The sequence below is a fragment of the Sycon ciliatum genome, chromosome 1, assembly GCF_964019385.1.
Source record: "Sycon ciliatum chromosome 1, ocSycCili1.1, whole genome shotgun sequence".
Lineage (NCBI taxonomy): Eukaryota > Metazoa > Porifera > Calcarea > Leucosolenida > Sycettidae > Sycon > Sycon ciliatum.
In genome coordinates, this window is record NC_088643.1 from 73,729,873 (window position 1) to 73,742,591 (window position 12,719).

Sequence of the window (12,719 nt, forward strand, 5' to 3'; positions counted from 1 at the left end):
TCCTTCACAAATAGTCCCAATTTCTTCTCACCTTTAGGGCAATGAAGTCAATTTTTCTTCAGGACTAACATCGGCTAACAAAGTGGCGCTGTCCCAGTGATCTACAATACTTATAATCATTGCACATGTGAAATATTGGGAGTCACAGAGTGAGGAAATGGCCTAAATTGAAACTTGAACTGTTCTGCCAAGTTTTATGCAGTGAACGCAGGGCTGAGAGCCCGCAAGAGCCATCCCGGAAGATCTTGTGCGCCACCAACCGAACCTTCGGTGAATGTTCACAAGGTTAGAAGCTCGCACAGATAACACACATTGGATGCTAGTAGTAATACAATGTACTCAGGAATGTGTGCAAATACGACAGAATTAATTCCAAATAAAGTCAACAATAGCTGCCTCAACACAGTGCTATCAACCTTCCGTATTTTCCATATTTGTACGGAAAATCACTACTTCGTCCGCGCTATGGATTTTGAGAAAAATGTACGGAAAATTGAACGGGATTGATCAGTATGTATAAGCATTGCAAGTGCAAGCTGAGCGATGAAAAGAAGAGAACCGAGTGGAAAGAAAACGCTGCAGTGGAGAGTCCTTAGAAAAGACTTAAAAAATATAAATAATATCGCTGCACGAGATCATCCTTATAAGTTATAACGTCAGCTGATCGTACTGTGGTTGATTCATACGGCGGTAAATACACACCTGCCTACACACGCTTTCTAAACTGAAAAGTTATTCTGGCACAGAGCTCTCCTTCCCGCCACCACCACCATCATCAGTTCGCGTCTGGCGCCTAGTCGATGCAGGGTGAGTGGTGTCCGACATAGTAGGCTGGTACATCAGGTAGCGTATGGCGCATAGCAGATGACACAGCAACAACATAGCTTGATTGCGACGTACCTTTCGTCCCGGCTGGACTCATCAGGCAATCTTCTTCTTAGATGTCTTCACAAGGAGCTTGACTCGGGAGAATGAAGTTGAAGACTCCACTGCAACTGCACTTATGGTTGGTTCATATGGTGGTAAATACACACCTGGCAATATGGGGGTAAATACACGCCTGCCCAGACACGCTCTCTAAACTGCAAAGTTACTCTGGCACAGAGCTCTCCTTCTCACCACCACCACCACCATCAGTTCGCGCCTGGCGCCTAGTCGGTGCATGGTTAGCGGTATCCGACATAGCAGGCTGGCACATCAGGTAACGCATGGCACATAGAAGATGGCAACGACATAGCTTGATTGCGACGTACATTTCGTTCTCTTGGTTGTACTGTAGCCTGAAAAAGGAAATAAGACAATGCATCCACATGACACAGACAAGTAATTACTGTTACAAATAATGCATACTGCTTGATAACAGAGAAAGAAAGTCAGTGGTCACACAAGTTTTTGGTCGTCCCTGAAACGAAGATCGTTCCAGGGGGGGGGGAGCTAAAATCTCAGTCGACTGACGCTATGCATACACATGTACATGCATGCGATTTTCGTCGTCCATTCATTTTGGAGGGTGGAGAGGAGGTCCGAGTACGAAATGAATGTTTTTTTCAGGGATGACTAATCACTTTCGCGATGACCCCTTATTGCATCAATTTATCGTCTGACCTGCGCAAATGAGTCCCACTTTTATTATGTTGGGTCCAGATTTCAAGACTCGTGAAGTTCGAGGCGAAAAGCAGGCCGATGAAGGGACGCCAGTAATTCAGTCTAGTCCGGTGTCATGGAGAGGGGCCGATGAACCGGCAACAAGAGAATTCAATACGCATGCTACTCTTCAGTTCATTGCTGGGGAAGACTACTCAAGCCCACGTCACTCCGGCAATTCAACGTACAAATCAGCAGCAACACTTGCAAACGTATTCCTACCAGCTGACCAGCAAGTTACCAGCCATCAGCTCTTCAAATAATTTCAACTTAACAAAGAGAGGAGATGGACAGATCGGAAAGTATCGTGGCAAGCTCAGGACAACACACTTCCGGCCCTATGTAACAACAGTGGAAAGTGCGTGCCATGGTATATTTTCGAAGGCATATCAAGAACCAGCTAATGTGGACTGGGAGTCCATTTGCATCGTCCGATCAGCTGCTACAAGTGCCGTGAGCCAATGGCAAACACGTTTGACAGAGACTACTACCTCTACTGAATGCAACTTTGGCATGGCAGAGATCTACAAGCACGTTATCTTATCTATCAATAGAGTTGTATCCTCGTATGACTATGTGAAGTGTGAGGTCGTACTGTACTGCAGACGCGTCTACGACCTGGTTGGAAATGTACGCAACAGTTCCCACCCTCTTGACCAGAGATCGCACACACCCAAGGGTTTTGATGGGTTTGTACGACTCCCAGCTCTTGACTTTTGTTGGGTGTACGAGACGCACGCACAGTTTTCTTAGGGTTAGTACTTTTTCATGTAGTACTCAGGGCCTGCTCTAGACATTCAACACAGCCCGGTCAGAGTGTACCTGGTGCATGCAGGCCAGCCGGGTCAGATCATCCGGCAGAAAAACAACCAAAAAGCCTGCTCAAAACGACGTAAAACAGAAAGGCGAATTTATTACCGGTAATCGTTTAGAGAACAACAAGGCGAACTATCAAAGTCTGCAAATGTAGAAGGTAAACGACATTACGTGAAGAATGCAAAGCAGTTCCATTGGATTCTGATTTAACAATTTGAAAAATTGGAATTCTGGTTTCTAATTAGTGCTAGTAGCAGGACGAACATGTTCACATAATAGAGCACTAGGGGGTGCCTGCAGCACCCAGGAGCCGAGCAGCATGCCGATAATTCGAAGCAGTGAGTTCTTACCTTTCAACCACGCATCGCGAGCAAATCCACCGCCGCTCGTGTTCCCGAAACACGAGCGGCGGTGGATTTCCAAAGTTTGGAAATGCGTCTTGCACAAAGCACATTACAATACATGGATAGACTGGCATGCTCGTAGTCCAGCCAGGGTCGACCTTTCTTCCAAGAGTCTTAGAAAGCGTGAGTTCTTTTTCTCTTCGCTGCGAGCTCCATCGTCCAAATCACCAGTCGGATGAAAACTTGCAACTTTGTCAAAAGCTATAGCCAAAGTTACGCTTTTGACTGCATGACTGCCCCATCGACTTTGAATGTCCTGACTTCCTGCTCGCCGCTGGCCAGATCGCGCTGGAACCAGTCGACCCCAGTTGACCCTAGCCGAGTCTGTTGCTTGTAGACTAGTGTGTACGGTTGCGCTAGATTTGCAACAGATGGGGTCCGCGAGTCGGAAAATACCGGTATTTTAGGAATCCATTGGCAGTTTGAGACATGTTTCAACCGGGTCAGACTGGACCCGGTGTTATCTGTTCAGCCAGGTCGTGCAGTTCCCCAGCCGGGCGCGTGACCCGGCTGACCCGGCTCTCCAGCAGGCCCTGGTACTGAATGCGGCAAGCAGGATTCGCCCATCCGCCCCTCCCCAAATGGATCTACTCGAATGGTTCCGGAGGTAGGGGTGCTCTGGCGGCATTTAACGACATACACAAGCGCGCACACACGCACACAATATACACACGCACGCACACACATACACACGAACGCACGCTATGTCGCACGTCTTGGGCATGGCTTCGTGAATACAAATAATAATTTAATGTTATAATTTATAGGATCCAAATGTTAGAGCAGCTTTACAAAACCTACCGCTCAATACCGGATCATCTTGTGATAGCTTCCTTGCAACACCCATGACTTGACCCCACTTCGTCTTGACGTCGGGAAATCGTTCACACCGGAGTTGGGACACGACTCATTGAAATCCAGGCCTATCTGCAGCTGGGAGCAGGACAGAGCTGATGGACGTCAGCAGCGGCTGTAGAACAACCATAAACGAGTCTTCTTTCTCCGCAGTCAGGCGGGACAGCAGCTTTGCAACGCAAGCTTCTTGCCTTCTGTGGGTTTTTAGCGGCTGGGATTCGGAACGCTCTGTAGAAACCATTGAACAAGTACTGCACTCTATCAACCCACAAGTATTTCTTCCAATTCATGATTATTCGCAACTTTTTATGCAGTACGCGCACCAGATCAGAAGCCGCTAAGTAGCAAGGTTGAAAGTTTCAAGACAAATTGAAAAATATAATAACATAGAAAATTAGAATTCAAACCATACCTGTGGCCCAAGCCAATACAGACTGAGCGTTCACGCGAAGAGAACGTAGATCTACGTCAGCTGAGGTTTCCTTAGGATCAGGAGGTGATTCTTGACCCGGATCTGGATCGCGATCAGCAGCACTCTCTGCCTCAATCACGATCATCAGATGCAACTAATTACTTGGAAAAGTAGTTCATTCTTCTTCTTCTTTTCGAGCTACGATTTCCCACGATCCTATCGATCCTGCACGAGTCCGTTCCCCATGCACTCCCAAAGTCCCATGGCATAAGTACGCGGAGTAGTTGGTTTATAACTCAGGGCATGCACCGGGGATATCTGAGGGAAAAGTGGGAGAAAGTGCCGCGAGTCAATCATAGTCGGCCCGGAAGGCCTCGTGTCGCCTCCCGGGTCTATACGACTCCCTGCTATATACTAGTCTAAGCAGACTAGTACTCGAGTCGTAGTAGTGTCGGTCTACACTACATTGGCTACTGATCATAGTCTATTTTGGTGAGGCTCAGAGCTGTCCGGTGCTGGGCTGTGCTGTTACTGTTACTGCCTGCAAGTACTATGGCCATACTATTATTATTATTATTATGGCTAGTAGATCGACTCTCTCCTGCAGTTTTAGTAGATCTGCTAGCTGCTGTAGATCTCCTAGCTGCTGTAGTGTAGATCTCTGGTGTAGATGATCTGCTGTAGATCTCTGCGGGTGTTCATGCACATGACTCTCACTCTCAGTCATCAGGTCATGTGGACCAGTAGTAGAGGACTGCGCTGGTGAAGACTGGAGGCTACAACGGTTAGAACTAAGATTTAGACGACACAAGGACACGTGGAGACTGTCTTGTTCTTGTCTTGTTATTACCACTCCTCTGTATGCGCGCAGTCATCCGCTCCAGTCGCTGAAAGCTTACAAGTATTAGTTAGGTGGACTCCTTCCTATGTATGCACACCACGTACCGCGTACTGGTTCACACTCACAGGGAAAGGAGGAGCATTGATGGAAAGCGATGGAAGACGGCAGTACAATCATGTACTTTTTAAAGAATAGCATCAAAGTCAGTGAACATAAATAGCCTTGATATGGATAAGGTCGTGGCCTGGGGAGCTCTTACTAGTCTTACTCTTAGTCCCAGCTAAGCAGCTTGTTATCGTCAACATCACCATGATCACCGACGATTTCAATCCATCAAGACCTCATTCTTTTACTTAGTATTCTAAGTGCCAGTTAGTACTAGTACTCGTAGTGTCAAACAAGGTTTAACCTGGTTACTTCAGCGATCAGCTAGACGTGTAGTAGATCTACATTGTGCAGTTGTACTGCAGTCTACATGGTCTAGACTAGAGAGAGACTTTAAAACTAACTTGCCACATGCATTCAAAAAGGCCGCAGTTCGGGTCGGGGATTGTGGCTTGGGGTGGGTCTAATTACCTTCCCACATGCATTCAAAAAGGCCGCAGTTCGGGTCGGGGATTGTGGCTTGGGGCTGGGTCTATGCTTGGCTTGCACCTGTCTGTAAATGGCACCAGATGCATGTTCAGGATCACACGATCGGTTTCAGCAATGCGCATGCAACCGTGACTTCCGATTTCAGTCATGTTTCAGATCCTATTGCACTGAACACAGCAGATCAGTCTTGTCTTTAATTTTAAATAATTGCTGTGTGCTGCAGGCCTGCTGGTAGATCATCATGGTAGATCAACAGTCATGTAGATCTACATGACTACATCATACATGGTGGTCTTGCACCCGGCCACAGGCGTTGCGAACACATGCCATGGGCCCCCGGCTACGGGACAAGACTGAGTACTGTGAAACGACTACAGCTGAGCCAGTGTTGGAGCCGGGGCGTGGCCCTAGCAGGGGCCCCAGACTAAGGCATCACAATCATTTCTGTAAATCTGCTAACACCAAGTAACACCAAGTAACACGTTAGTTCAGTAGTTCACACCAATACTACAGACTCAGTAAGTGAAGATAAGAGTGCGCAACCCATGGCTTTGGGGCTGAGTCAGTGTGTGCTCGAATCTTGGTAAACACGTAACCCGTCGTTCAGCCACCTCCAGTCTCTCCGGAGGCGTGGGTTCGAATTCCACCGCTGCCACCAGTGTTAGCTGCTCCCGGCTAATGATGCCCCCTCACACCGGAACACAGGGGTTTTATATGATTGGATTATAGAAGTATTCGACAAGAATGTAGACAGAAGGAGAACAGGACAACGACAACTCAAGACTAGACTAGAACAGAACAGAACTGGAGCATGCGCTCTTCTATGTGAGTGGCTCATTGCCAAGGGGAACGAGCGGGAAATACGAATAGTGAGTATTCAGGTCGTAGCATACATACACCTATTACAGACGCACCAAGGGTGGGCAGGGGAGGAAGAGCCAGAGAGAGAGCGAGAGAGAGAGAGAAGGAGAGGGAGAGAGAGAGCGAGATAGCGCAGTCGTTGTCTCGGACGTTACCGTTCATACTAGTCCATCCAGTCAAACACCGAATTTAGTTATGAACGACGTTACGTTCGTCCATGCATTCCTAAGGCCAGTAAGGGGCTCGTTACAGATTTTAATACTGTCAGCCTGGAGAAACAGAGAGAGAGTATGTGTGTGTGTGTGTGTGTGTGTGTGTGTGTGTGTGTGTGTTTGTATGTGTGTTCGTGCATGCGTGCGTGCGTGTGTGTATGTGTGTGGGGGTCACTTTTGACTTGGTCACTTGGTTTGTCTACCATAGACCATAATTATGGCGCACTTGAGTCTTAGTAAGTAAAGTTAGTTAGCCAGCCGGACTTGAGTCTTGGTACTAGAGGGGGGGGGGCACACTGTAGTCTGAGTGTGGAGAACAATAGCAGCAGGAAGGACCACGTGACCAGGTTTGGAAACCACGGCAACTCTCAACATAGTTTTCAACTGCTCACACAGCTAGTACAGCTACAACCATGGCAATTCCTTCGTTTTACCAACTTTCACTTGCTGTGGCAACACTGGCATGGTTGCGAAAATCAAAAGTTGTGAAAATGTTGGCACCATAGGAAAAGGGCTATTGGTAACGAACTCAATCAATAAACTGCAGTGTAATAACATCTGATAGGTGCTTTTGGTGCAAATAGTATAATAGCTGGAAGGTGATTCGCCGGTGAAAGTGTACTTTACATGAACTTGATCAAAGAGTAAACAGTCACAAGGATGACGACGACAACAAGAACAAGAACAACAACAGCCACAACTGCTACTACAACTACACATCAAAGTGAAGAAACCAGTCCAGTGTGTGAGCAACGAGAAGAGTAACTGACTTGGTGTGGACAAGCGAATCGCTCTAATTTTGTCCAATTCAACCATCACACACCTGCGGTGGAACACATTTACACTTGCCGTCCTGGAGGAGAGCGAAGAATGGCATGGCAGGAAACATGGACGGTGATCCCATCACTGGACACGAGCCGGGTGGACAGGGCGCAAGGCTTCTATCCAATTCGCCACAGCAGGGATAGTCCTGCCATGCGTAACGCACAGCGCTGGGTTTCGTGCCGTTCAGGGAGCTCAAGTCGACCAGAATTCCACTGCCACTGCTGTCCACTTTCACATCGACAGTCGTCCAGTTCTTGTCGTTGAAGTTGGGCGCGTACGGCGGATCCACTTCTCCCGTACACACTTCCATGCCGCTTGCCAACAGTGTCTGATTATAGTCTTGAACAATCACTTTATCCGTGGTAAGAAGTGTGGAATTGAAGCGCACTGTTATCATGGCACCGTCCGTCGACATGGAGCAGCCGGCAATCACTGGACCTGTGGCAGGACCCTTTGCCCCGTACACCACGACTGCTGCTGCTTTGGCCAGACGCTCGGCAAACGGCCGTTTTGGTCGTGGATGAATAGGACCCATGAAGAAGTGCGTTGTCTTCACATTCCAGCGGATATCACCACTACACGGTGGCTTAGGAGGTGTTGTATCCGACACACAGCAGTTTTGCTTACCACACTTCTTCCCCCAAGGATCACCCAAGTCATAACCACTTGCCACAAAGCAGTTGGGCATGGCAGGGTTGGGGACGACACCGTAGTTTGCCGTCTCCGACCAGCGGAATCCACCCATGTGAGTACCGTGTCCTTCACTGGTGCCCGCAGCTAACGTGTAGACACCGAATGGAGCCAGAGGGTCTGTGGTGCCCTCTTCCACCGACCATGCTGTTCTCCACGTGCTTATCATGTTAGGCAGCATACAGCCGTAGCCAGTGTGCTCCAGTGAGTTACCAGTGAAGCCTCCAACATTGTTCTCACCCTGATACCATAGGAATCCCTTGACGGTCATGTTGACAAATGGTGACACCATGCCATTGTAGAGGCGACCGCATGTAGTCATATTGAGCTTCGCTCCGCACAAGGTGTCCTGGCAGTTGGTAATCTTGTCGCGCGGTGTCCAAAGCTCTATGATAGTCCCTCCAACGCTGCTAGCAATCAGACCAATCGGAATCGTTGTTCCGTTGTTCATCTTGGCAAGCTCGTCAGACAGCGCCTGACCAAAGTACCAACAAGCCGCGCTGAAGTGTATCAGCACTGTACGATTGGCCATGCCGCAGTTATAGCATGTCTTTTCAGGCAGTTCTAAGGCCAAAGCCTGACCGGCACCTAGCCAAGTGGAGGCATTCGGGTACAGCGCCCCCTTTCCCGGCTCAAACATATATGTTGGTTCGTCCATGGGGTGGTTGGGGAATTGCCGGATGCGTATGTTGTGGTACATACCCTTTGCAATAGCATCCAGCGTGTCATTACGACTGAATGTATAGTGAAGTTCTAACTCCATGTTACTCTGGCCAGAGCAGAAGTAGACATCACCAAATGTAACATTCTGGATCGTACCACCCACACTGCTGTTGACACAACCTTGAGTACATGCACAGGTGATGGTGTAGTCTCCACCAGCCTCGGCAGGATCCAACAGAACTTTCCAGTTCATATTGTTCTCGGACACCTGTGCTGCGTAGGTCTTACTGCTACCCTCTGCCGACGAGACCGTCACAGTGACGGTAGCTGTGGAAGAGCTGAGGTTCATAGCGCTGCCAAACACTGCTGCTTTTGCAGGAGCTCGCTGTAACACCATGTTGTCGTCGAACACACCAGAGAACCTGGCTGGTTGCGGAGGCAATGGTACCGGAGGATGGTGACCTTCCCAGCCATGGCCGTGAGATCCAATTGCAAGAACGAGCAGCACCGATATTACTAGGCTACCTACCAACGTAGAAGGGAGCCGCTTCATCTTGCTCTTTTCTTGCTCCGTTACCGCGTCAGTCCCCTGCCGTATTTGCGCTTCAGCACTGTTGCTTGTTAGTGTAGTCGTCTAGACTATAAATCAGGAATTTGCCGAACTCTGTGAGGGATTATCGTTCTTGTTTGGGCTTTTTCCGATTCAGTCGGTTTCAAGTATTGATGACTGATATGTTTCCAGACATGAAGACCATGCAAATGCCGCAGATCCAGGTCGTGTGATCTGACCTGTCCACTGTCTCCCACTGTCCCAGTGGATCCAACCCTGCACCAGTACTCTCCCGAGCCAAGCAATAACCACGACAACAAGTCGGCTGGCTCGCATCGTCTTGGCAGACAGAGACCATGGAGACAGCCGGAGTCAGATCACAAGTCAGGTCGCTGATCTGAGTAGCCCTCTACATTGTAGGCTCTAGGCTCTACTGCTCTAGTTAAGTCTAGCTCTACGCGAAGTCACTGGATGCTCACGAGTTTTATGAAAGATCTGCACCACTTGGCTGCGGTGCATGGAGTGGTAGATCTACATCAGTACAATCATGGCGGTTGACAATCCGACACATAAACATGATAAAGTGACATAGCATAGCCTATCATACAGGCGCCCAGTTCAGACGCGCGTAAACATCGCCAGAAACCCTTGTCCAGTCATTCGAAGTTCGAACCCACCTGCAGCACTCCCACAATATGGTGAAAATACTGACATGTCCGATTTCTGACTCTGCATGGACCTGTCTACAACGAACACAGCAGTTCAAACTCATTCCCATCAAAAGGATTCGCTGCCACTTGCCAGTACAGAGCTCCGGTTATAATATTTTTGAGCGATACAACCCGCTGTTGCATGCTCGGCTTCTCATCAGCAGTGATTTACTTGTCCGGCGCAATGGCGAGCGCACCCATTACGCTGGTGGCCACGCTGCTCCTTGCCGCGCTCATGCGTTGTCAGGCCGGAGGTCCCGCACCGCCACAGCCAGCCATGTTCTCTGGTGTGTTCGACGACAACATGGTGTTGCAGCGAGCTCCTGCAAAAGCAGCAGTGTTTGGCAGCGCTATGAACCTCAGCTCTTCCACAGCTACCGTCACTGTGACGGTCTCGTCGGCAGAGGGTAGCAGTAAGACCTACGCAGCACAGGTGTCCGAGAACAATATGAACTGGAAAGTTCTGTTGGATCCTGCCGAGGCTGGTGGAGACTACACCATCACCTGTGCATGTACTCAAGGTTGTGTCAACAGCAGTGTGGGTGGTACGATCCAGAATGTTACATTCGGTGATGTCTACTTCTGCTCTGGCCAGAGCAACATGGAGCTGCTCCTTCATTTCACATTCAGCCGTAACGACACGCTGGGTGCTATTGCAAAGGGCATGTACCACAACATACGGGTACGCCAGTTCTCCCATAACAGTCAGACTGAGGAAACGTTCATTGTACCGGCTGGAATGGGGAGACTGCACCCGGACAGCTCCACGTGGCTGGGTGCAGGCCAGGCACTGGCGCTGGAGGAAACCATGAGCATTTGTCCATGGTGCGGCAAGACGAATCGCAGCGTCCTAGTTTCATTCAGCGCAGCGTGCTGGTACTTTGGCCAGGCCCTTTCCGACGAATTAGCCAAGATGAACGATGGCAAGGCTCCTCCGATAGGCCTGATAGCTAGTAGCGTTGGTGGCACTAAGATCGAGCTGTGGACGCCTGTCGAGGAACTGGGAAACTGCAAGAATCAATCGTGCCCAGCACCCGTCAACACCACCACATGCGGCTTGCTGTACAACGGCATGGTAGCGCCGTTTGTCAACATGTCAGTCAAGGGCTATCTATGGTACCAAGGTGAAAATAATGTCTACGAAGATACTGGTAATGTCCTGGAACACACTGGCTATGGCTGTATGCTGCCCAACATGATCAGCGCCTGGAGAAAGGCATGGTCGGTGGAAGAGGGCACCACAGACCCGCTGGCTCCATTCGGTGTCTACACGTTAGCTGCGGGCACCAGTGAAGGACACGGTACTCACATGGGTGGATTCCGCTGGTCGGAGACGGCAAACTACGGTGTTGTCCCCAACCCTGCCATGCCCAACTGCTTTGTGGCAAGTGGCTATGACTTGGGTGACCCTTGGAACAAGGACTGCTACTTCAAGAACTGCTGTACGCATGGAGTTGTGGAGCCTCAAGCGCCCTGCAGTGGAGACACCAGGTGGAGCTGGTGGGCAACCAACTTCTTCATGGGCCCCATTCACCCTCGTCCTAAACTGCCGTTTGCCACGCGCCTGGCAAAGGCGGCGGCTGTTGTTGTGTATGGTGCAAAAGGCCCTGCGACCGGTCCGGTCATCGCGGGCTGCTTCATGTCGGACGATGGCAAGAGCATATCGGTGAAGTTCAACACGAAGTTGCTGACTAGCTCAGAAAAGGTCATAGTTCAGGAGTACAATAGGTCATTGGAGATGATGGCTAGCGCCATGGAGGTTTGCATCGGGGAGGTGAATCCTCCGTACTCACCTGACGCTGCTGATAAAAACTGGATGTTTGTCAACGTGATGGCAGATAGCAGTGGTTCCGGGATCACCGTTGACCTGAGCACGCTGAGCGGCAGCAAGCCCACGGCGGTCAGGTATGCGTGGCAGGACTACCCGTGCTGCGGTGCATTGGATCGCACGTACACACCGTGTGCTCCCGGCTCATGCCCGGTCATGGCCTCTCCGTCCATGCTGCCGGCCATGCCATTCTTTGCACTGCTAGAAGGAGGCAGGTGCAAGTGCATACCACCACAGGTCTGTGATGGCTGAGCATGCATGCGAACACAAAATGGCTGAGCATGCAGGTCGGGGGGCACTGTAGTGCATGCAAACATTAGCGAACTTCTTCTCCCAGAGTCAAGGCTCAGGCTTTTATTGCTTAGAAGTTAGAATTCTTTCTCCCATTCCAGATCGAACTCCGCTGGACAGTTTCCATAGTCAAGTTTTTATAGGTCCTGGGTTATTGAACTCTCTCTGTCTCTTTGCAAGCTCGCCCCCCCCCCCCCCCCCCATTGTTGGTGTTAACTGAATCCTTTCTTCTTTGTTGGTCTCAACTTGACCTCGAAATATTAGCTAATGGAGGTCATACCTGCAATAGGGTGTTTCATTTACCAACTGTTTGAAACCGTGTGGTTCTTGGTGAGGTACTGTAGTGTCGCGTATAAAAGCATGACCTGTATAGAAGCATGGCTCGAATAGAAGCCGTTTTTTTTAAGCACGCCGTGACACAGAAGCATGGTTTGAATAGAAGCAGCTCTCTGCAAAAGTACATGTGCACGTACATGCGTGGCAGTATGCACTGCACAGTGCAGACTGATGATGTTTACATAGA

At 49.6% G+C, this 12,719-nt stretch overlaps 2 protein-coding genes and 1 long non-coding RNA gene across 3 annotated transcripts; 1 reads left to right on the forward strand and 2 right to left on the reverse strand.

The window, feature by feature from the left end:
* Nucleotides 1-411: 411 nt before the first annotated feature.
* LOC135805369 (uncharacterized) lies at nucleotides 412-4,532 on the reverse strand. The gene is made up of 3 exons (XR_010551135.1): nucleotides 4,132-4,532; nucleotides 3,666-3,947; nucleotides 412-1,280 (listed from the first exon to the last, which is right to left on the reverse strand). It is a non-coding gene; the product is annotated as an uncharacterized LOC135805369 (long non-coding RNA).
* Nucleotides 4,533-6,829: 2,297 nt separating this feature from the next.
* LOC135805370 (sialate O-acetylesterase-like) lies at nucleotides 6,830-9,930 on the reverse strand. The gene has a single exon (XM_065319397.1). It carries the CDS (start codon nucleotides 9,368-9,370, stop codon nucleotides 7,448-7,450), a length of 1,923 nt encoding a protein of 640 aa, XP_065175469.1. The 5' UTR covers nucleotides 9,371-9,930; the 3' UTR covers nucleotides 6,830-7,447.
* A 331-nt stretch (nucleotides 9,931-10,261) lies between these two features.
* Nucleotides 10,262-12,157, forward strand: LOC135807049 (sialate O-acetylesterase-like). The gene has a single exon (XM_065321136.1). The coding sequence runs from the start codon at nucleotides 10,262-10,264 to the stop codon at nucleotides 12,155-12,157; it is 1,896 nt and encodes a 631-aa protein (XP_065177208.1).
* Nucleotides 12,158-12,719: the final 562 nt, after the last annotated feature.

Coding starts and splice junctions, on each gene's coding strand:
- LOC135805370 (XM_065319397.1), bottom strand. CDS start 9,370: ATGAAGCGGCTCCCTTCTACGTTGGTAGGTAGCCTAGTAATATCGGTG.
- LOC135807049 (XM_065321136.1), top strand. CDS start 10,262: ATGGCGAGCGCACCCATTACGCTGGTGGCCACGCTGCTCCTTGCCGCG.